General features: G+C 51.9%; 1 protein-coding gene across 1 annotated transcript; it reads left to right on the top strand.

Moving 5' to 3' along the window:
* Nucleotides 1-5,374: 5,374 nt before the first annotated feature.
* Nucleotides 5,375-19,758, top strand: LOC119098647 (uncharacterized). Its single transcript, XM_037221624.1, has 8 exons — nucleotides 5,375-5,390; nucleotides 6,905-7,105; nucleotides 11,587-11,729; nucleotides 16,213-16,385; nucleotides 16,725-16,870; nucleotides 17,231-17,392; nucleotides 17,857-18,017; nucleotides 19,513-19,758. Exons 1-8 carry the CDS (start codon nucleotides 5,375-5,377, stop codon nucleotides 19,747-19,749), a joined length of 1,239 nt encoding a protein of 412 aa, XP_037077519.1. The 3' UTR covers nucleotides 19,750-19,758.
* The last annotated feature ends 5,430 nt before the right edge of the window (nucleotides 19,759-25,188 follow it).

Below are 25,188 nucleotides of genomic sequence, written 5' to 3' on the forward strand. Positions count from 1 at the left end.
CTCAGGCTCAGCTTACGTTAGGAGCTCAAGCTGAGCTGCGCATCGGCCGCCACCGTCGCGAGCGTCCCGTTCCTCAGCCAAGAGTGCCGTCCCTGGCCCTGCTGACCTGTTTGCCCGGCTCTGCGCCGACGGCAGTGGCCGTGAGGCTCGGCCCGAGCCGGCGCCTCCGCCGGGACTGCACGGCTCGCTGAGAGCGGCCGCACGCGGCACCGGCAGCCAACATCGCCAGCAGGCTTCCTAGTGCGGCTGGAGGGCCGCGAGGCTCGATCCGGGCAAGGGGTTCAAAGAGTTATTTGAGGGGAATGTTTATCTTTCGGGGTAGTCAGGAATGGACGCCATATCGTTAAACCGAATGAGCGGCAATGGTCCTGTCTTTTGGCTTGGTCAAAAGTGCAGGAGATATCCAGGTTTGAAAAGAAAATGTTCAATCGCATTGCGTCACATGGTACATTAGAACATGGCCCGACGAATCCCGTTCATTCGTCGATTATAAAAAAGCTTCGTAAGCATTGCCTATTTTTTATGAATCCTTATCGAAGTTAAACAATGTTGGCTTATTTCATCCGATTGGCACCGCGACCATGCTGCAGTTTGTAATGATATAGTTAGCTAACGGGCGGGACTAACTTTTTGAATGCTGTTTTGACAGCCTTCATTCCTCGCACCCGATTAACGGTATGTCAACGTTCTCTGTGATGTTGGGACTGATGTCCCTCCGGTCACAGATGTATTGAATGGGCATTCTTGTGCGCTGGTTGCTTACGGCTGCAAAAATGCATATGGCTTGTTTAGCCAAGGCCGATGAGCAGGCATCTCGCAACGCAATGTCACCATCGACAAACAACTGTTCTTTTCTCCATTGTGCCACCATCCCTCAGCGTTTCTTGCCTGAGATATACCTAAAACTAACTGCATTCGGGCCCAGTGACTGGGCCATTTTAGGCAATAATGGAGCCAAGACTGCGAATTTCTCCCAGCGCTCTCTAATCTGGCTATGTCAGTTCAAAACAGCACGTGAGTATAAAGCTCAGCCTTTTAGTTGTATAGTTACCAATGCCGCAAATTGTCACTCCCGTGGTAGTGGGGCGACAAACGCCCATGGAACGCCGTCCGTGACATAGAGAATGTATAGGGCGATGGCTTTTTGATAAGCGGAGTTCAGCAAGTATTTCCGTCTCGTAATGTTGATCCTCACAGTTCCAAACCAAGGCAGCGGCTAGGCTACGGAGCTACCGAAAAAGTTAAGAAATAAAGAAAAAGTCCAGTGCTGGTTCACCCACGTCCGTGGAGTATTCTTTATAAGGTCCTGTGTGGGAGTCACGAGTCATCGACCTACCTGGGTCGGATTACTGACTCTGTAACAGTCCCCTGTCCCTGAAGCCAGCCACGGCTCAGCACGTATGTGGCAGCGGATGGGCCCCGTCACGCAGGCGGTGTCTGTTTGGTTATTCTGATTTAGACCAACTGCAAAACGACGCAATGCGCTGGATCATTGTCACATCCGCATGTAAAGTATGCCGATAGTCCCCGTTGCAAGCACACGTGGTATATTATTCAGATGTGCCCTGACTTCCGCTCCTTAACGGGGTACACACCATTTTCAGGGACAGCCGCCTTTGGCGCTTTGCTTTGATCTCCAGAATCATGTATGTGTAATGGTATGCGGCAGGCCTATATGATCACCGTCGACTGGGATCAGTTTTCGTAACTGGCCCCTGATATGCGATCGCTACGATCGGCCTGAGTAAAGGCACACTAGACGTCGCCGTATTTGGCTGGGTGGTTTGGTAGCCACCCACGCAGCGTAGGCAGTTGCTGGTGGTGTCCTCGTCCGTCATAGCCCAAGTGAGCGGCGTTATTGTTTCAAGTTGTGGGCAGCATGCACGTTCCGGGTTCGTGACTGCACATGATTCGTGCCGTCGCGGTGGCTTTTATATGGTATGGTCTTTGCTTGTTTCTAGCATCTCCCGAAACTGATTTTAGATGTTGTGTGTTTGTTATAAGTTGAACTACATTGAGCTTTATCAAGGCGTGGTTTAGTGGACAAGAACAACTAAATAATACAGTAGTATGCCATATTACTCGTTACATGGTATCTTACAAGCACCTTATATATCAAAATAACCATAATGTAATTTTAAGTCGTGTTGTTTTGGTCCCTCTGATGATATGGAAAATTAAAGGGACAGAGCCGGTTGGTTGGTGGGGAACCTGACTGAATCAATGGCTGGAGGTCAAGGTCAGACATCGCGTCCAATGGGCTCATATGTGCAGGCGAAGCACATCGTTCTGGTGCATTCGGGAAAACGTTCTCCTGGTTGACAGAAATTTGAAGGTACATTTTCGGGATCCCAGAGAACCCTGACAGCGTTATCGTGATGATTGTTTTTGTGACTGGCAACTAGGAGAACTCCTGTTCGTTGACGGAAAGCCAAAGTGGTATAAAACGGACTCTTTAAACCTTGTCTTTAGTGGCTTGTAATCTGACCTCACTCTCAATGATGAAAGCCTTTGTTCTTCTTCGCAGAAATAGCCTTGGAGTAGGCGAACGGAAACAGTTTTGAGTGATGAACTGATATCAAATAGCATGCCATGTGGTAATGCCAGGAACTCAAAATGAGGAATCAAACGAAGAAAGAGCTCATCAAGGAGCGTAGCGCTCTCCTTAGGCGATCCAGCGTGTGCCTGTGTGTGATGTTGCAGTGCTGTCCGCCCTGTTTCTGACTGCATAATGATCAAACGATAGGTCTTTGGATCCTACAAATCATTCATGGCCCGCGGCTATCTTATTTGAAACAGACCACACACCGTTTTCAACACCCAAATATCAGACATACTTTTTTGGTCTGTCGGGGAGAGGAGTTGTCGGGTGGATAATAGACGACACCTTGGACCGGGAGGTGGGCTCTGCTGTACCCCCGGACGGTGATATGCCCAGTGAGCTAGAATCGCTTTCGAACTAGGATGGAAGTGAAAAATTCCATCGCAAAAAAAAACCGTCCGGGATTGAAAAATTCAATTTACAAAAGATGGAACTTATGAGCTTGTGGCTGATCCTTCAGCAAACAAAGACATCTATTTCACTTTGGCATGGACGTAATACCATAAACCTGACAAAACTGCTTTGTTTCTTAACATCTTAGGTCATTAAAGTGAAACATAATACATTAAAGCATAGCAGCTTCATGACAGTGCAATGGGCATAACAAAATTCATTAACACCAATAATTTGACGCTGTACTTTGCACTTCCCTTCCACAGCATTTGTAACACAAAACAAGGAAAAGGAATTCAACAACATCATCTCGAAAGAAAATTCAACAAGCATAAAACACTCAAACAAAAAAAAAACTTGGACTCCTGCACATCAGCCCATCTCCAAATCAAACAAAATACACATACCTCTTGCTTCTGTTAAGATGGGGTCAGGGAAAACAAACATTTTGTCCCTGTTTGTTACAAAATACCAATACTTTTTCCATGGAAGTAGCCTCACTATGCCTAACCTAAAGAGGCCTTACTTCATCTCATCCTGTCTAATCTGTTGGTATCACAGCAGCAGTTGTGAGTTAGTGATTCTTGCACAATTTCTATTGTCACTTGCCATGCACTTGACCAACTTAACCTAACTTACATTAGCCCATAAGTTGAACATCATCCGAACTCACCTATCTGTTGACAGCACACTTATGATAACAACATGATGAAGCTCATTTTTTGGCTGGTTTCAACTTGCATTTGTATTCAATTCATTTGTGTATGCTTGTTGACATCAGACAAAGTTGACATCACACAACACTTTAAACCACTTTGAACAACTTATTCTGATTTTCATGGTTAGCCTCTGTCAAGGGCAATAATGGGTATGCTTCACGAAACAATCGCTCTTCCCCAAAAGTAACATAACTTTTAGATGACCATGCCGGTTTTGCTGCTTGCCTTTTCAGCTGCAGCAAAGGCATCTATTTAGGCTTGTTTATTCATATTTAACGACGTAGTTTGAAATGTTGGCACCACATTTTAAATGGGATGGTCTGACGATTTGCTTAATGCTGATATTTACCTCATATTAAAATTTCTATGCAGCTTAGAGTATCCCAGTGTTAAAAATATAGTGCATATATACAGTACAGTCATTTGCCAGTCAGCAAACCATGCAAACTATGGAAAACATCTGAATAAAGCAACCATGAGGGACCACTTCACAAAATTGGGGGCAAAAATCAATAATATGGAACAGAATAACCCCACTGCATGACTTGTGGCATCATAATTGGTCTTATGACGAAACTCGATGCATTTAAACAGAAAATGGCTAACTCTGGTTGTGAATCATGTGTTGAAAGCATGTAAGGTAAGCAATTACTTGGCCCACAGGAGTCTTACTGGCTTTTTCGGGGCACAGTTCTTCCTGGTCCCCCGCAACAAAAAGTCAGTACCACAGTTTGCACACTTTGCTGATAGAGTCATCCCACTCACCCCCAAACATAAATGGCAATCACGTCCACCAACCTACGAGATTAAAATGCGAAACAAGTAAGAGGTGTGCATGATAAACATTTCCGGAGGACAGAGTTTCACCATCAAACACTTCTGTATTAGCTGCGTTAGTTCTGTTTCGAAGCTCTATATGACAGCATAAGGATAGTCTTGTCAGGGGGCCTGGTGAGTTAGACACCCGAAAGGCTAATATTTATCATTATCGAGCACCGCCATGAACCAAAAGTCTTCTTCATTCCCTGTGAATTGTTCACTCTTGGGTGCATATCAAATATGTTTGGGCGGCTGGCGAATTAATCCAATTTATGTATAAAGTACAAACAAGTTTGCAGTTTGAGGGTCTTGCAGAGAAATTGGTCAGCATTTCAAGCAACAGATGGTACCTCTAAAGGCAATGGGAGGGGAAGGAGGAATGAAGTGGTATTACACTCGTATGATACCAAGAAAAATAAAAGTAGTTAAATAAATATAGACTGGTATTTTTTGGAAAAATTTTGTTATCAGCTGATTTGACTTAAATATGTTGAAACAAGTGCTCATATGGTGATATTCATCTTGTAATTTTTCCACTCCTGCATTCTCGGAGTGATGCAATTAATGGTCAAGTTTTCTTCGGGTAAACGAAATACGTGGAGCAAAATTCTCTTCCAGAGCCTGCGGGTGTTTGCACCGGGCTCGTGCTTTCGCGGTGCGTGTGCGCCTGGGACAAAAAATTGGAGAAGATGCGTGTGAAAACCTTGCATTTGGCACACTGCTGCCGATTGTGGATGCACTTTGTAAACAAACCAAACTTGATGCGTGGCAAGCGGCTGGAGTCGCTGGGGGGTCTTGGGCTTGAAGGTACCTGCCGCCCTTACTCTGTGCATACATAGACATGATTCCGATGCTAGGTGAGGCAGGGCATAGCCATAGGTGTCCAGGTTCTGTGGAGCCTTGTTTATGCTTGATGGTTCAAGTGAGCTTCGGTTTTGCATGACATCTGAAAACGTCAGAAAAGGAAAGATGTGTCCGGCATGCGCGATTAGACAGTGTCAGGCAGGGAGTGAAAATTCCCATAAAACATGGGAAAAGGAGTGAAAAATTCCTCCTCATAGGGTGTTGCTTTACACCCAGTCGGCAATTCTAGGACACTGGACATGCCTCGATAGATAACACGGCAAACACCTGGCTGCCTGGAACACGTCTTCAATCAAAGTATGAAATACTGCCATGCAGACCTTTCTTCGCTTTCGTTAACTGAAAGCAGAGCACTCAACCCTCACATGCATACGCAAACCACACATGTATGTTCGCCCACTAGTAATGGGAGGAAAGAAGCATTATCGTCGATAGGGTGCACTGTTCTCGCTTCCTCTTTCGCATCTTACCAGCATTGGTTCGCAAAATGACTTCACAGCCAAGGCCGACGGCTATTCGTGTCTTGGTTTCAGGTGGGATCCGTGGCGGTAATTTGCTCATGCTGGCATGGGAGTGCTGGGCACTCAACCAAGTGCATTGGATGTGTGACTTGCCGGATGCAGCGATAATCCCGCTTCAAAGCCAATGTTAGCTTTGCTGGCGCTCTCTCAACACTTGGGCGTGAACAATGATGACCGGCATTGTTTGCGCTTGTCGTATCTGATCGACCATGCCACAAAGGACGATATTGCAATATCAAAGCAGCGGAACGAAGGGCACACAAACACAAAAACCAGCATGGATTACCTGACGAGCACAACAACCAAGCCCCAAACATCAGACAGCTCCACTACAAAAATGCCTGCATATGGCGGGAGAGATCCGGCCTTTGCAAGATTACTCGCCGTTCCGCCTGAGACGATAACATTTGCCCCTCGCTGTTTATCACCCGCTGTGTTGGAAACTGCTACTGGACTCACTTTCCTCCGAAACATAACTTTATTCCTCGGCCTCGGGGCCAAGAGAGCCGTACAGAAATAACCACAAAGTGAGCGTGCCTCTTTGTGGCCCACTCGCTGTCATGTGTTGATAACTGCGGTTAACGTTCAACATGTTTGTGCTGAGCACGTGTTCCGCGAGGCATGTTAAACACGGTACCGGTTGAGCCATATTCCCAGCGCTGGCTAGATATCACGTGCGAGTACACGCAGTGTGTTGCCAGCATCCGCAGCCCAGAGTCGTAATCGACAGCTAGCATACCACTTGTGTTCTGACGCGTGCTATGCTTATATTTGTGCAACTTCTAATCTCGCATTTGCACTCCTTAGCGCCGTAACGACGTAGCAACACAATGGCTCACCTTCTTAAAAAGGTTACATCTTGCTCGACCCTGACCCATTTGGTAGTGAACCCGGTGCCCACACATTGGCCTTGACCCCTTGCGTGGCCGCTTCCTGCCGATGTGTGCGGGGCATGACCTGCGCTGACCCGCTCACCTCTGCCGCAGTCCGCGACCCCAGTGACTTCAGCTCATGCGGTCCGCTGTGCCCGGCGTTCCGGCTGGCTTCGCGCTCCAACCGCTACGACGTGCGTCTGTACCCGCGCACCCTCTGGGTCAGCTACGTCACCGTCACCGAAAACCGGCTGCTGGCCGAGATGGAGGCGCGCGCTGGCATTGCAGAGTTTCTCGGCGGCAGGAACAGTCACGGTAGGTTTCGCACGTGGCATAAGAATGTGCTGCGCTGTGCGGTGAACTCCGCACTGTGCAGAGGTGCAGACACGTCGGCTGAGTTCAGCTTCGGCTAACGACATCAGACGATGGCAATGACCCTGAGGAGTTTATGACGTGACAAAACTCGTGTTGTTGATCAGGTCAATGCTCTGTAATCAATGAGTGATAAATGTGACGGTGGTCACCATACGGACCTTGCATATATCCACGTTCAGATTAGTCACGGTGAAATGTCTCAGAAAACTGAGAAAGAGTTCCAGCCATGTCTTACTGTGCACTCCTCAGTCCCACCAAGCCTCTCCGCCGACGAGGCCTCCAGCTTTCCTTCCCCTTAGGAAAGGCCCGGGAGATTTCAGCACGGTGCCGTCTGACACGGCGCCAGAGGGTGGATAACAGTGGAGCAGCGGCGGCACGGGCTCGGGACATGGCTGCGATCGACAGGCGCAGACATCTCAGCCACCGCCGCCCGGCCGCCGGCGCTGTTTGCTTTCTCGGTCAATCGCAGCCGCCGTGGTGACGTCAGCGGCTCAGCTGGCGAGCCCCGAGGCGGTCCCCGGGGTCCGGCTGGCTGTCCGCCCCCGGGGGAGGGGGGCTCGCCCACAGCCTCGCTGTAGTTCAGTGGTGACGGGTCTGGGGATCTGTTTAAGTGAGATCTCCCGGCTGACAGGCCTCTGGAACAGTGGCTTACAGGCCTCAGGAACAGTAGGCATCAAGTGCGCTGACGCGTGCTTGACAGTGGCCTTGATCTGGCCGCTGGACCGTGGAGAGAGCGTCTGAGAGGATGCGCAGTTTACGGTGCAGCAGCCGAGCTGGTGCTACGCAGTGCAGCACCAGTCAATGGCCATGCGTCCAAGAATCAGACGTGTTCCGCTCGATTGGAGAGCGTTGATTTCCTATCAACGGCTGTAACTCGTAACACCATTGTATCCAGATTTGTCGGGCTGTCGGTGAATGGTCGCACGATGGCACCGGCGCATGCAATGCATACACACGTGGCAGATCTTGTAATCACATCTGCATCGCGCGAATACAATTTTTATCGATATTGCACCCATTTGCCGGGGAGCATGTGGAAGGCGAGAAGGGCGCCGGGGGCATTCACGGTCACGGCGAGCACAAAATGTTAATCTAAGGGAAGAAAATTAAGATCGTAATGCCACCAGGTAAGGAGAAAGCCGTGACCCATGCCGTAGTTCTGCAACATCACACGCCCTTATTACGTTCTTGTTACGACAGCGCCCATGTTGACACTGTAAGTAGTTCAGCGTCAAGATGAATTGATACTGTCATTCAGTAGGCGTGGCGGGCAAACGGCCTGTCAACGCCGCTCCCGGCGAGTTTCTCCTCCGCCCACTCTAACTCAGGCGGCAGTGCGTAATGGCTGAGCGATATACCCCTCCCCCTCAACGCTTCCAATGCCAGCCGCTGACGCCGCTACACCGTCCCAACCCGGCCGCGTCCCAGTGGGCGGCAGCAGCGCAGGCAGCGACCCCGCATCAGCCGCGGCATTGCGCGGTTTCACTGCACGACCGAGAGTCTGTTCTCAGACCGGCGTGGCCGCCCGTCGGCAGTCTGTTCTCAGACTGGCGCAGTTCCCCGCCGGTGGTCTGGTCTCAGACCGGCGCGGGCCGCCCGTCGGGGGCCTCACTGCCGCCCGTCAGTGGTCTGTTCTCAGGCCGGCGCGGCCGCCCGTCGGTGGTCTGTTCTCAGACCGGCGCGGCCGCCCGTCAGTGGTCTGTTCTCAGGCCGTCGCGGCCGCCCGTCAGTGGTCTGTTCTCAGACCGGCGCGGCCGCCCGTCGGTGGTCTGTTCTCAGGCCGTCGCGGCCGCCCGTCGGTGGTCTGTTCTCAGACCGGCGCGGCCGCCCGTCGGTGGTCTGTTCTCAGGCCGGCGCGGCCGCCCGTCGGTGGTCTGTTCTCAGACCGGCGCGGCCGCCCGTCGGTGGTCTGTTCTCAGGCCGGCGCGGCCGCCCGTCGCTGCCTTTCCCGCTAATCGCTGACTGAATAACTCCGGCTGACACCGGACACGGGCCGCCGTGTGCGACCTTGGCCGGCCGGTCTCACCTTATACTGCTCCTGGTGCTGCGCCGTGGCGCCGCTCCTCCCGGTGGTGCTGCGCTGTGGTGCTGCTCCTCCCGGTGGTGCTGCGCCGTGGTGTTGCTTTTCCCGGTGCTCCGCAGTTGTCTTGAGATCGTTACCCATCATTTTGGGAAGATCAGCCATGACATCTTGAGTAGAACACTGGGAGTATCTTGGTAATAGCTACACACTTTCCAGACCCCCACATATGTGCTTCAAGTGCACTGATAATCATCCAGCACAAGGTTTGGCGCTATCCATACAGCTTACTCTACTGGCAAAGCAACATGAACAAAATAGGAAAATGAGTACATTTACTTGAATCGGCAAAGTAGTTTTTTAAAGAAATACAATGATGGCACGCGCACAGCATAATGTTGTTTTTGATTCATTCGCTCCTATTGCAGAATGCTTGTCGTTATTATTGATTTCTGCTGAACCTCTCCAGGCTTCCAAATGCAGAGCTCGCTAAAAACGCAGGGTAGAAGAAACATCGGACACTTGACTCGCTTCATTGGCACAAGGCGTACAACACACAACATCGTGTTCCTTTGTTACTTTGAAGTCATCAGTGGCTATGTTGATGTTGAATGAGAACCTCCGACTGCTGTCTTTGACAAACTATTTCAACATGACGTGCAGGTGTTGTTCCGTAACTACCATAACATATTTTGGAAAGACAGCCATCGCATGCTTAGGGGAACATCGCAAACACCTTGTAGGATGTCAATTGCTGTCTATGAACATTGTTACAGCAGTGGAACATGTCTTCTGAGTATTAACACAATTTCCAGTCTCCATACTGTGGTTCAATTGCAAATCATCGTCCAGGACAATTATCTATGCAATGAGCCATGCTGACATTGTGCACTGACAAAGCAAAGTAGACAGAATGGCCAAAAAGGCATATTTGCTCAATTCAGTAAAACATTTTTGGATGAGTGCGAAAATGAGTTAGTGATACCATGATTATGATGGTTAGAGTCGGTAGTGAGTGACTTGACGTGGGGGAAAGCTGGTATGCTCAGGATGAAAATATTTGATGACAAAATGAAGTAAAACATATTCATTTATTTTGCGTAATACTTCTATTCACCGTGAATGTGAAAATGAGCATCTTTTGCATTTGCGTATAATAAGGCATTGAATGTTGTCAGTACATGTGAACGTCTGTTATTATCGAAGCGCGCTGTGTAAGCATTTGGTGAGCAGAGCGGCGGTGAGACATGCTGTGCTTCACTTTACCAGTTGTTATGTCGCCGGTGTATATCTGTCTTACCAACGCAACCTTCGACGACACAAGCATCCAAGTAAACACTGCTTCCTAAACTACCCGGAATACCCTTCGAGCCGAGTCCCGTACTAAACGTCATATCAGGCGGAAATCAAAGTCATAGTGCGATGTTTCATTGAATTCACTTTATAATATTTTTTCCCTAAGTAGAGGGTTTCTAACTCTTATACCATTTATTACACAATGGTTTTGGCGCATTGGTGCATTGAGGATATCATATAGCTCACAGGTTGGAAAAAGCAAAAGAAAAAGGGATCATTTATTTCTATAGTGGCGAGCAGGGAGTCCAATGAGGTTTTCCAGTCGAAGCGGTTACTTGAAATCAATTTCTGAACGTTTCAGAAAGATTCCAAGAAAGCTGGCATTACCGATGAAATCGCACCCGTGTGACCAACTATGTGTGGAAGTACTTAGAAGGTGGGATGCTCCTTTCGATGCGCTTCGATCGTTGACTTGCTGTACGTCTTATCTAGCGTAAAACTAAAATTGCGGAACCTTGCGTAAGTCGTTCAATGCGCTGATACGCGCTTGTCGATGTATACTTCATGATATTCAATCTGTTGACAGGATGATGATAGCTGCTTTGATAAGTACTTTGCTTGCAACACAGCACAAGGCTGTCTGTGGGATTGAAAGTGCGCTCGCTCAAATTTCCAGTCAGTCCTATCTACTATCGCGAGTGCGGCGCCCACAACAGGCCACGCCATGCAAGCACGCTCGTACCAGATCCTGCACGTGCATACTTACGTGTTCTTTTGTCACGACACGCAACCGCGGTGGTCTCGTACAACCTCTGTCGGACCTTTAGCTGACCAATGACTGTGTGCCATTCCCATTCATCCGCTAGAAAATGTGAGCTCTCCATTGTGGTGGCATGAAGTCCGACCATACTCGGCTACCGGCACATGTCGTCGGCGCATTTTTGTCGACACTAATCCGTCATCCGCAGCTTTGCCGCTTCTTACGGTGTTCCAGTTGAAGCTGTCAAGGCTGGACTGAGCCTGTAGCGCTGACTGCTGAGTGCAGTCAAGCTGCATTGAGAGCGTGACTCACGCTCACGACCGGCCGACGTGTGTCTCCTTGCAGGGGTGGTGCTACCCCAGACATACCCGCATGTGACCCAGCTCCGGTACGGTCGCGTGCCAGGCCTGCAGAAGCAGGAGGCGGACTTCAGCGTGTCCGTTCCCCTGCTGGAGGGCACCATCCAGCCGCGGCCCGACTCCAATCAGGTCAGCTCAGGTTGGATCAGGTCAGGGCACTATCTGTAGCACTGCTGGCGGTCAACGTCCGGCCGCCCACTCGTTCCAGGCCACGTCGAGTGAAATGTCCATATCGCTGCTGGATGACACCGGCCGGCCGCGCTCCAGTCGGGGCAGTTTAGGACCGCTCCGGTCCGGTCTCGTCCGGTCACGTCCGGTCAGGTCAGGTTAGGTTAGGTCAGGGAACATTCTAAGCGCCACCGATAGAGGGCGCCACTCAGCCGTCACTTAACAGCAACCAGGTAAGTTCAGGTCAGGTCAGAAAAAGGTCAGGTCAGGGACGCTATATGCATCACCGCTGCTGGAAATTCAGCCGCGATCCAGATAAGTCCAAGCTGGGTCGGTCAGGTCAGGTGAGGGCAGGTCAGGGCAGGTCAGGTTAGGTCAAGTCAAGTCACGGTCACCGTCTGCAGCGCTGTTGAAAGCGGCAATGGGCACCATTCAGTTGCGATCCGATTCCAGTGAGGTCATTGTAGGTCATTTCAGGTCATGTCACGAGGTAGATTTAATGCGTCCTTCGTTTGTTCAAACCATGCGCCTTGAGGCTCAGTGAATCCATAACCTATCTGTACGGCATCGAACGTCAGCGAGCCGCCGTCAGCTTGGTCTTGTTTTGGCCGACGTCAGGCCGTCAGCACTGCTCACCGCTGCTCAGGTATGTATGTCGCGCACCGCTGCTCAGGACGTATGTCGCACCGCTGCTCAGGTATACCGCTGACACAGTTGTCTGTGTTTGGCCGACGTCAGGCCCGTCAGCACTGCTCACCGCTGCTCAGGTATGTATGTCGCGCACCGCTGCTCAGGTATACCGCTGACACAGTTGTCTGTGTTTGGCCGACGTCAGGCCCGTCAGCACCTGCTCACCGCTGCTCACCGCTGCTCAGGTATGTATGTCGCGCACCGCTGCTCGGGTATACCGCTGACACAGTTGTCTGTGTTTGGCCGACGTCAGGCCCGTCAGCAGCACCTGCTCACCGCTGCTCAGGTATGTATGTCGCGCACCGCTGCTCGGGTATACCGCTGACACAGTTGTCTGTGTTTGGCCGACGTCAGGCCCGTCAGCACCTGCGCACCGCTGCTCAGGTATGTATGTCGCGCACCGCTGCTCGGGTATACCGCTGACACAGTTGTCTGTGTTTGGCCGACGTCAGGCCCGTCAGCACCTGCGCACCGCTGCTCAGGTATGTATGTCGCGCACCGCTGCTCGGGTTACCGCTGACACAGTTGTCTGTGTTTGGCCGACGTCAGGCCCGTCAGCACCTGCGCACCGCTGCTCAGGTATGTATGTCGCGCACCGCTGCTCGGGTTATACCGTGACACAGTTGTCTGGTTTGGCGACGTCAGGCCCGTCAGCACCCCTGCGCACCGCTGCTCAGGTATGTATGTCGCGCACCGCTGCTCGGGTATACCGCTGACACAGTTGTCTGTGTTTTGGCCGACGTCAGGCCGTCAGCACCTGCTCACCGCTGCTCAGGTATGTATGGTCGCGCACGCTGCTCAGGTATACCGCTGAACAGTTGTCTGGTTGGCCGACGGCAGGCCGTCAGCACCTGTCACCGCTGCTCAGGTATGTATGTCGCGCACCGCTGCTCAGGTATACCGCTGACCACAGTTGTCTGTGTTTGGCCGACGGCAGGCCCCGTCAGCACCCTGCTACACCGCTGCTCAGGTATGTATGTCGCGCACCCGCTGCTCGGGTATACCGCTGACACAGTTGTCTGTGTTGGCCGACGGCAGGCCCGTCAGCACCTGATCACCGCTGCTCAGGTATGTATGTCACGCACCGCTGCTCAGGTATACCGCTGACACAGTTGTCTGTGTTTGGCCGACGTCAGGCCCGTCAGCACCTGCGCACCGCTGCGAGCTGTATATGCTGCGCGCCGCTGCTCAGGTATACCGCTGACACGGTTGTGTGTGTTTGGCCGACGTCAGGCCCGTCAGTACCTGCACACCGCTGCAAGCTGTATGTGCTGCGCACCGCTGCTCAGGTATACCGCTGACACAGTTGTGTGTGTTTGGCCGACGTCAGGCCCGTCAGTACCTGCGCACCGCTGCAAGCTGTATATGCTGCGCACCGCTGCTCAGGTATACCGCTGACACAGTTGTGTGTGTTTGGCCGACGTCAGGCCCGTCAGTACCTGCACACCGCAGCAAGCTGTATATGATGCGCACCGCTGCTCAGGTATACCGCTGACGCAGTTGTCTTGTTTGCGGACGCTGCACGACAGATACGTCAACACATAACAGCGCCCGCATCCCTGCCAGGCATGTGGCGATGCTCTTTGGGTTGGGTGGGTGCTGCGTAGTGTCCCCAGCATCGGTAACGCTCCTAAAATGTTTTTACCGGCGAACAAGGTTGCTGAGAGCTGCTACAGCCTGTAGCTAGCGGCGTTCCGCCCCCACCCCGCCGCCGTCCAAAGCCAATATTGGCGTTCGCCGACGCGGGTCAGCACAGCTGTAACGTGACGGCGTCTCGGGCGGCTGGGCGGCCTGACTTTTTGTCACGTTCGTTCGTTCTGGGCAACACCAGTGACCACGGAGCGCGCAGCTCAGGCCGGGCTTCACGTCTGGCGTCACTGGGATCCGTACGTTTCCATAGGGGTCAGGGCTGGCAGGCTGTCCGTGGGCTCTGGTGAGATCTGAGCTGTGAATACGGAATCAATAAATAGATGTTGCTATGGGTGAATGCGGTGCACTGTCGGAGCTGTGTTCTGATGCAACTGGCGTAGCATGACTTTCTGAAGTCCAACTTCCAGGCCCACTTTTTGTCGAAGAGAAGAGGTATTTTGGGTGCGTAACCAAGCTATAACAAAGCCCAGCGGGGGCCCGCCATGTCGGTCTCTAACCGACGGCCTCCTCACGCTCGTCAGCTGGCACGACGGCTACAAAACCGGAGCGGCCCGGCCGTCGCCGCCGCTCGTGGCTGCCTCTCTGATTCATGGACCGTCTGTTGTCGACCTTCACGGCTCAGCACGTGCACAATAGCATGAGGACGGCTCACTCGCCAGGCCGGCACCTTTGCGGGAGGGCATGCCGCCCCCCGCCGGTACCCGCCGCCGCGGCCAGTGACGTCACTGGTTCGTGACGCGCTGCGTCTGTCACGGCTCTGCCAGCGCTACGGTTGTAGTCATGGGCGTCACGTTGTCGGCTGCAGCCGAGTGGTGACCCCTGCCACGGTCAGGTCTTAACGGCCGGGAGGGCTGCAGAGCGGCGCCCTCGCTGCCGGGGTCAAGTCGGGCTGCCCATGACGAAGCGGCGGCACAGGGCGTGGGCATTAGCACGTTCCAGAGATTAGGTAGAAAGCCGCACAATCTAGGGGGCTGAATGTATTATTTGACGAAAGCCGTTTTCGTTTATTGCAAGCACTCGAAAACGATCATCTCGTGGCCAAAACCATGTGTATGTTGGTATGGTGTCGGCGTCTGCGTCACGACCAATTTTCGCCCACAAACAAAATGATGTATTCCGGGGAGACCTCCTTCCTTTTTTTCCCTCCCTCCCCCAATCTGCCCACCTTCTCTTCCCCCTCTCGTCTATCTCTCTTCTCTCTCTCTCTCTCTTCTCTCTCTCTCTCTCTTCTCTCTCTCCTCTCTCTCTCCTCTCTCTCTCTCTCTCTCTCTCTCTCTCTCTCTTTCTCTCTCTCTCTCCCTCTCTCTCTCTCTCTCTCTCTCTCTCTCTCGTTCTCTCTCTCTCCTCTCTCTCTCTCGTCTCTCTCTCTCTCTCTCTCTCTCTTCTCTCTCTCTCTTCTCCTCTCTCGCTCTCTCTCTCTCTCTCTCTCTCTCTCTCTCTCTCTCTCTCTCTCTCTCTCTGACGCCAACTGTCCAGCCCCGTCTCTGGTCCGTTCCTTCTTCCGACAACTATCTTGGTGAGCCAAAGCTGACAGTTTCTTTCAGTGAGATACGCATGCACCAGCCAAAAGCCAAGCCAAACTAAACGGTCAATGCAAATAAGCCATCCTAGTCCGATATAAAATACGTAGGGCTGAATTCATGCTTGCTACAATGTTTCGCCCGCCTAAATTTGTTCTCGCTTTGTATTGTGGATTTGTTTCGCTGGTTTTGCTGCTGAAAGCATCTACCTCATGCAATTTTCAGTCTTCCTTGGTGTGATAAGCAAGCTGAATTTTATGCTTACTCATCGGTTCAGAGCTCTTATGTTGAGTTAACGACCTTCAGTTTACCAGGATGTCCTGGTTGAACGACGTCATGGAGTCAACGCTGGTTGTAAATTGACAGGTACTGAACTTAAGTTAATCTGCTTAGTAGCCCGTAGCATTAAGTATGCGGTTTAAGTGATAATGCAACACATCCGGCTTCTATGAAGCCACGGATAATCACACTTTTGACACCTCTTAAGTAAATGACGCCGTAACAGGCCGCGGAGAGCATCGAGCTGCATGGGCCGCCACCTATCCGCCTGAAAACGCACTGATCGATGACCGGCCGTCCACCAGGTGGTGGTGGACTACGTGAGCAAGCAGCGCGTCTTCGTTACCTCGTTCTGGGCTCGGCCGTGGAAGCTGACGGACAAGACACTGCGGCTGCGAGCCAAGCGCTTTATCCGGCGACTACGCCGGCATGGCCACTCCTTCCTCGACAGCTACTTCTACCTGGCCAAGTATGACAGGTGAGTGTGGCGCAGACCCCGGCGCAGCGCGAGGAGCCAGGGGAGACCTCGGCACATCACAAGAAGTCAGGGGAGACCTCGGCGGAATGCGAGGAGTCAGCAGGGCGTATAGGGCTGACCAGTGAGACAAATGAGGGATGCTTGGTTGCCCTATTATAATTTTGAACTCATAATGGACCAGCACCTGCAAGTTGGTGGGCCGGGGACACTGCCCGCTGATAAATGCGTCACTCTACAAGCGCGTTATTTAACAAAACAGATAAACGCATCATATCACCACCAAGGTTGTGTTGTCAACCAATGCTTTTTCAAACAAAACCGACCTTTCTAAACTTCCAGCACGGAGTCTCGGAAGCGTTCTTTCTACGAGATCTGGCTGTACAGCACGCCGTTTAAGAGCAAGAAGCGGTTCCAACCAACGGGCAAGCCGCAGGAGCCGCGCCCTACCAACCGCACGCTGGACACCATCCGCCGACTCTGCAGAGGTATCACTGACACCGGTGCCGCCCAATGGCTGGTGGCTCTCGCTGAACAGCCTGAACTGGAGTTTGAACCATTGACTTGTCTTTTCCTATTGTCCCTGTTTCCTTTTTCGCTTTACTTGCTTTATTTCAAATCCCTGCTTGCCTCCGAATTTATAGCAATAGACTTAAAAATCGGCTTAAAGCTCGAGCCAACGTGGTGCGTGGAAGCGGCCTGCTGCTTGAAACGTAATCCTGCGCGTAATTGACAATTTTACGTGACGTACTCTAGGCATCGATTCATCCTTTTCGATAGACCCCAATTGGTGAGCTCTGCACTTTGGCTGCGGTGTCGGAGGTAAACGGCAGTTCCGTCGCCGGCAGGTCTGGAGTGTCCTCAATTTGAGGTGCTGTCGGAGCACAGGGGCGGGATTCAGAAGCGGCACTACTACAACGCTGTGTTCGCCACATCTCGGATGGACGGCTGCGACTCCAGCATTCAGGCCATGTGGCGGGGACTGATGCCGCTTCACCTTTACAGGCAAGGTCAGTCACGTGCCGGCCGATGTCGGCAAAACTTTTCCGTTTTGTAAGAAAGCATGGTTTGAACAACCTGACTGTATTATGTGCTGGTGCTATAGAGAATGTCCCATCTGATGTAAATGACGTCAGGTAATGGTTTTTGGTACTGCAGAGGGTGTCCATTTTGCCATTTAAGGTACAGTGGATGATCAGTGGATTATTTCTTTTGAACAGCTTGTTTGTTGAATGTCTTTCCCTCAGTGAGGGCAGTGTACAAGCCACTGTTTGGCACCATCATCATTTTGAATCACATCGTACCACCTGAAAGCATGTGATAGCGCTGCGACTTTCAGTCGTGACCATGAAGAAGTTCGACACGCCCCGTCTAGTACCGACATTTAACCGTTAAACCCTTGACACTTGATTTCCTATGACACTTGATTTCCTAATCCTACACTTGATTTAAGTTATCCAACACCGGTGTGCAGGAATTAACTCACACCTGGAGGTGATAGAAGCCACTCGACCCATCGGTGTGCTGCGCGTGCACGAGGCCGTGCCGGCCCGCAACACCAGCTGCCGTATGACGTCACTCATGTACCTGCCGAGACGGCTACATCAGAACCCGCCCAACACTGGTCCGTCGGCGGTGAGTGTGACGTCAGTGGTGGTAACTAACTCTCCGAGCGGTGACACGAGAACCCGCCCAACACTGGTCCGTCGGCGGTGGCTGTGACGTCAGTGATGGTAACTAGCTCTTTGAGTGGCGACACCAAACGCACCCAACGTTGGCTACGTGGTGCTGGGTGTGACATCACAGGTACCTGTTCTTACGTATTGGATAATGCTGCGTGAGAGATGTAGACGTCTAAACGCATCAAAAACCGATGCAAATTATGTCTTGCTAAAAATAGAACAGAATAAAACGTGCATTGGCGATACAGATGTTGACTGACGTTTTTGTTGTTTTGGCGAGGTCATGATCGCAGCTGGGTTCAGCGGAAATGTAACAGAGTAGGTCTGGATACGCTACATGAAATGTGATCGAATTGACAGGGACGTTTATTTTGGTTGAAATGTGACCGTTATCCCATGTACACACTCGGAGCTTATTTTTTGGGAGCTTTGATCGGTCTCCGTTCCTGACAGTTCCGCAATATTCCCACCCCTGCAGCTCTAATAAATCTTTTGAATCTCATTCGTGCAGCAGAATCGATATCAACATTTTTACATATGTTGCTTTATTTCAATTCGCCACTCTTGTACGTAAGTTGCAAAAATTACTCATGTATGTATTCACATTGCAACACATAGAGGCCGCTTCATGCCACTCCTTATCTGTTGTTTCGATCTGTTCTCTGTTACTGTCTTCTGCCGATATCCGCTTTCAACTTCAGCCCCTATTTCCCGTTGTTTCCCACTGATATCTCACCCCTTTCGTCCACGTTCCACCACTGTCCACCGCCACCCTGTGTTGCCCAGTGCCCTTTGTTTTAAACTCCTCACTGCCGACCGCTGCTCCATGCTCTTCACTACGGCCCATTGTGACTATGCGATACTGTCATACATGCCGCCCAACTAAGGTGCCTGCCTGTCCCAGCCGCAGGCCGTCCTCATTCCCCGCCCGTCTGACGTACCCACACGTCCCTAGCCGCCGCCCGTCCTCATTCCCCGCCCGTTTGACGTACCCACACGTCTCCAACCACCGGCCATCTGACGTACCCACGCGTCCCCAGCCGTCGCCCGTCTGACGTGCTCGCCCGTCTCCAGCCGCCGGCCATCTGACGTGTTTGCCCGTGCCCAACCGTCGCCCGTCTGACGTGTTACGCCAGTCCCCAGCCGTCGCCCATCTGACGTGCTCGCCCGTCCCCAGCCGCCGACCATCTCACGTGCTCGCCCGTGCCCAACCGTCGCCCGTCTGACGTGCTCGCCCGTCCCCAGCCGCCGACCATCTCACGTGCTCGCCCGTCCCCAGACGTCGCTCATCCCCAGCCGCCGCCTGTCCCCTGCCGTTGTCCGTCTGACGTGCCGCTCGTCTTCAGCCGCCGCTCATCCCCAGCCGCCGTCCGTCCTCAGCCCCGCTCGTCTAACGTGCCCACCCGTCCCAGCTGCCGCCTCTCTGATGTGCCGCCCGCCGTCCCCAGCCGCCGACCAGCCTGGCGTACGTGCACGATCTGCATGTGTACGTACAGACGGTGGGTGGATTCGTGCTCGAGCCAGGCCGCGTGGCGGATGAAGTGACGGCGTTCCGCGCCGAACTAGACGCGCTCCGGCTCTGCTACAGGCCCGACCAGTACTTCGTGGCCGTGTACGACTTCATCCAGCGCTATCACGGCCGCCTCAACGAGGTCTGGCTGGTGGCGCGCCGCTGCAGGGGCTGAGTGACGAGGCTGTGGAGCGCTGACGTTCCGCACGTGGCGGCGCCACCGTTGTGGCGCCACTGTCCACTGTGGGAAAATTGATGGCGCCATGGTCGGTGGGAGTTACCGAACGCTACGGTGGCGGTGGTATCGTGACATTTGATGAGGTGGCGCTGCAGTCGCAGCGGGCGTATAGATGACGCTGCCATCTTGCGTGCGGCCGGGAGCGGTGCTGCGAGATGATCTTGGTGATGTTTACCGCGTCTTATGCTGAGATGGAACTCGGCGCCGTGATGGGGAGTTTGTCTCGTGAGGTTTGGATAAAGATACAGATGTCAGCTGACGATGCTGATTGAAAGGTGCATTAAAAGAGTCCCAGTCTGAGTGATGGTCGGCGACAGCAAGCCGACAGCATAGAGTACAGGTTGCAAACAAGTGAAACAGGTGGCAGGTGTGGGGAGGATAACGGAGACTGATATAACATCGGAGCTGTGGTCTGGCGTGATCTTAAATGATGTGCCGCATGATTTGCAACATAAGATCATATGGAACAACTTGACTAATACGTTGTGAAGCCCGTGACCAGGGGCGTTGCCGGTCCCAGCAAGAAGGGCTATCGACACACTGTAATGTTGCGGTGCGCCCCCACCTTACACTTGGACGGTGGTCTGATTATTGGAGTAGACTGACCTTTCTAATCAGCTGTCTTGTCCGCTCACAGCAGCAGTCTGTCTCTCTCCCAAAAAACATCGCCTTGCCCTCTGGCTTCAAGTTCTGGCGACGCCCCTTGGTTGTGGCTCAATGAGGCGTCTGTGTGCACTGGCGGAAGAGCTTCTTTTCAATGTTGAAGGTTAAGCTACCGCAGAATAATTTATGCAGTGATCTGTGATTAGAGCTACACATGGTGTCATTATCTATATTTTCAAGTGGAACGACGTATGAGGCATATGGCTCTGCACACGTGAGGTTTTATAATGCGCGCTTGACATGAGGTTAGGATGAATAGGAGAAATGATTAATGGCATATGGCTGCTCGAAGCTCACGTGCGTTATGGACGTAAATAAAGATATGGTTCGAATTTTTGTCACTCGGGAATTGCGCGAATTCCGACTTGCGAAAAGTTGTATAATTGTTTGTTGCAATATGGCATATAATATGCATACTCAACGATGATATTGGCAAAGTCTAGAACATTTCCCTGAATAATGTTACGCCATTCAAAACGCCTAGACTGCAGTAACCTTTGCCTTGGGCGCCCTGAAGGCAAGCGCTGGCACATGCCATTCATTCTGCGACGTAATTCAATTTCCCATGTGCTGTATGAATGCCTCCTTGATAATGCATTCGATGAGGTCTTCAACCCCATGACTTTTCTGATGGTGTAATCACTGAGATTGTCCCAGAAAACCGTGAAAACCATTAGAACAGAATATCTGCCATGCAACGCCACAAATCATCCAACGACATGGTGGTGCGTGGAGAGGTCGCGCATTGGCTTCAGCGCGGACTGTCATGAACGAAGTCATAAATAAATGGCCCAGGATGGTAGGATGCTTAAAATTGAGATAAGATCCAATAAATCTAAAACGTTGGACGCAAAAATTAAATAGAGTTGCACCGATCAAGAGGACAGGAGCCAGTGCCACCGGGTGAACAAGGTGGGCTGCCACCCACCTAGTCTGGCGATAGACTGGGTGAACACAGTCTTTGCCCACGCTGTCATGTACATGGTCGGCAGCAATACGTGCGGTTGTACATGGTCGTGGTTGTAAATGTTCGGCGGTAGAGACGAGGCAAGGAAGGTCCGGTCATGATCAGGAATGCAACGACGCTATGATCTAGAAGAGCTCCAGTAATAAAAGAATGGGTTTATTCAGGGATAGCGGTGCTGCACGAGCTCCATATCTGGAGTGAAAGGAGGCCGTAAGAGGCCGTGAGGATCTGAAGTGTTTGACGCTGAAGGTCATTGTGATATTCCAGAGGAAGGGCTCACTCAGTAGGTACATAGTATGTACGGTAGTGAGGTGCCTCTTTCTTTTCTAAGCTGCAACGCATTACACGGTATTGTGCTGCACTGTCCAGCTTTGGACATCTGCACGGTTGGTGGCTATCACCGTCCAGCATCAAATAGTCAAGAACGTATAACACTGGCAATGGATCGAGGAAACCACGTGCTCGAATAACACATAGTTCACAAACGTTCCAGTTGATTGTATGAGATACGAATGTTCTCGTAGGCCAATCCCAACACTGTACTGGTGGCTGGAGGAGAAAGAGGGAGGAGGGGGGGGGGGGGGGGGGGGGGCTCGGGCGCGGCAGTGCATCACACATTGCAGGCGCTCACGTAGCATCGGCGCCTGCCCGTGTCTATTGGAGACAACGGCGCGTGCAGATGGTTATCGCGTCTTGCACTCCGCTCATGACAAAACGAGTCGAAAAGAAACCTGCTGGTGGGAATGTCAGGTTAGCAATGACGTGTAAGGTCTTATATGAAGGACGCGGCACATATTATCTGTGCATCTCATCCGATCACGTCCGGCCAAGCCTCCGTAGCAGATACGGGCCGTGATCGAGGCTGCAACCGACCGCAAATAACCTGACATGGAAAGCTGTGCATCTTTTAAAGTGCATCTAGGTGTTTCTTTGGGCCACTTCCGAACACCGCGCAACGTTGCCGGAATTGCCACAGAAAAACGATAGTGATGAGGATTTTGTAGACGGCTGCAGAGGTGTGATCTCTGAGATGCCATGGACCGGTCCACGCTCCATAGCAACTCCGTTCCACGCGCAAAGGATGGCTGTTCCAGGTGAGAACATGGCGAAATGAGACACGTAGGCTTCTTATTTCCGCGCGAGGAGGAAGAGCCGAGGTGGAATATGATGCAATAATGTCCGGAATGTTTCGCCTACTCAGGCGAGCTCCGAAGGCTATAGCTTGGGTTTTATTGGCGCTGATTTCTAGAACGTTGGCGCGAAAGCACGGACGAAGAGACGCTCAAGCTGCCTCGATCCTCCAAACGATGTCCCGCCGGCAGTACACATTTCACTGACAGCGAGATGAGTGTCATCAGTGTATCATGATCAGATTATTCGTAAATAGCAAAAGAGCTTGTAAGCCTGAACACCCTCATGTCGTTCTACAAAAGCCTTGATGGGGGCTTCTTGCCGGCGCTTTCAGGAAAGCTGACGCGTCGGGCGTTCCCGCATCAATACAAATGCAGCGTACAACCATATGCATATAAAAATGCAGCATATGCCCAAATCATATGACTACAGTAACATCGAAGTACTTGAATTTTGGATGGATAACTGCTGATTCATCTATGCGAAAGCATGCCTAAAAAAGCAGAGCTTTCACTGAGTACAAGTCTCATTTGTAATTTATTGCCTATTGTAAGAGTGCGCGATGCAAACCCACGGCTATCTCGCGCCACTTTGGCAGCGCATCAATGTAAATCTTGGGCCAAGCTGGTCTTACCCACCAGCATGGGCCACCTAAGTCCCGCCCTTGGCATACACCCCGCGTTAAGCATGCACAAGGCGTGCACGTGACCTTTACACGGTGCAATGCCTCAACCAGACTACGCCCCTTGTACCAGCCACTCAAGCACTACTTAGAATTCGCCCCCGCGAACCACCGGCACGAAAGAAAAGAGCACAGAGGAGTGGGGCCTAAAAAAGACATGAGCTGGCGTGCGCGCTTTCAGTATCTGCTGATCTTCCTGGGCTGAAGAGTCTTTCCGGGCACGGTGCTGATGCAATGATGGCTTAATCCACTGCTTGGAATGGATGTGTCGCGAATTTGAAGACATCCAAGAAGGTGTGATGTCTGCCTCCATGCAGGTAGAATTAGTGTGTTTGGGGGAAGGCCCACAAATCTGGTGACTGCTCATCTCCAGGAGGCAGCTTTTCTGACAATTTCGCATGCAGCCAAATCCAACATCTCAGAAACCGTAATTTACGTTTACGTTATTGTACGCTTAGAGTAAACAAACAAATACCGTCCGCATCGTCAATAATGATTGCGAACTTTCAACTCTGCCCTCACGTTATAATGTTCACGCCATTCCCAAAACATACCGTTAACGGTGCTTGAACTGTAACTGTAATCAGATTCGAGGAATTGTATGGAAGCATTTTCGTCGAGCCTTTAGCAAAGACGAGCATCTAGAGCCGGTCTTGGGACTCATATCCCCGTCCCCATCGCACGATACAGGCACGCATGCGGCTCGGGCGCCCCGGCCGGCGATCAAAGGGATCCACCGTTCCAGGAAGTGTTCATGACGTGAGCTCTTCTGCGGGGCCGCGTGATCCCTGACCCTCCACCCAGTCCACCACATCACCCGCCCACCCCTTGCTCCGATTACAATTCAAATTTGTTAAACAGGATGCCGGTGTTTCACGCAGGGCACTTTGCCATCGAATGCTATAGACTTCCTGGCCTTCGAGATTCATGAAGTCTTCGATCAGCGTCTACCCCCCCCCCCCCCCCCCCCTGAAAAATAAAGGTCTAAGCAACAGATCCTATCTCAAACAGTTTCGCTGTCTATAAAATAACACCCGCATGTGGTAGTCTGGCGCGAGTAGGGCTACCCCAGAATGTGGTCCATCCCTCTGCGTCAACAGCTGCAAGGGTCTCATACTGTTCCGCGAGCTGGCCTGTCGCTGGCCGGGTGTCGACTGGAACGCCAGAACTGGAGGGGATACGAGAGGGTCGTCCCAGCTCTAGTCCCACCGGCTGGCCGGTATCTGGGCCATGGTGGAAATGGAAATGCGCTTGTGAATGATCATTATCGTATTCGATTTATACATGAACATTAGTTGATGTAAGCGCAAAAACTCATGAATTAGTCACACCAACGATGGGATGACGGTTCCTGTCATGACGGTACCAGTCGGCCGTTCGTTCGCGGCGCGTGCTGTCCCATATGCATAGTGCGCACCAGCCGCACCAGATCAGCTCAAACACAGCCCGGGTTTAGAGAGCACCGGCCGAACCACATCAGCTCAAATGCAGGCTCTCCTCTGTTACTGCCGCTTTCTGCACATTTGAGTGCTCATTTCTACCCGTCTTTCTCGCTTGAACCAAAGGTGATGGAATTTACAGCGCTAGCCCCTTGCATCCTCTCTTCCCAAAAACGAGTTGCGAAGCTACATGTTTGAGCCAGCTGTGCTCCAAGACGGCTCCCGCGGCTCTCGGACTATTCAGCAACTTTACTTTAAGAAGCACTTCTGTGCATCATAGCTATCGACCACTACCACACGAATTCTTTCAAGCGTTCGTGACGATGCTACTCGCATTTCAGTAAGTCTCCATTGTAAAACTACTCCCACGTATCAATTTCCGCACGGCACGATCACTCGAACACCCACTTCGCGCATTATGTCCCTTTCGTCTCGAGTCATCCTTGCACCGCCGCGCGGGCTCGCTCGACGCCGGGCCACATTCCAATGTGTGT

This window comes from Pollicipes pollicipes, unplaced genomic scaffold (genome assembly GCF_011947565.3).
Source record: "Pollicipes pollicipes isolate AB1234 unplaced genomic scaffold, Ppol_2.1 Scaffold_2555;HRSCAF=2994_pilon_pilon_pilon, whole genome shotgun sequence".
Classification (NCBI taxonomy): domain Eukaryota; kingdom Metazoa; phylum Arthropoda; class Thecostraca; order Pollicipedomorpha; family Pollicipedidae; genus Pollicipes; species Pollicipes pollicipes.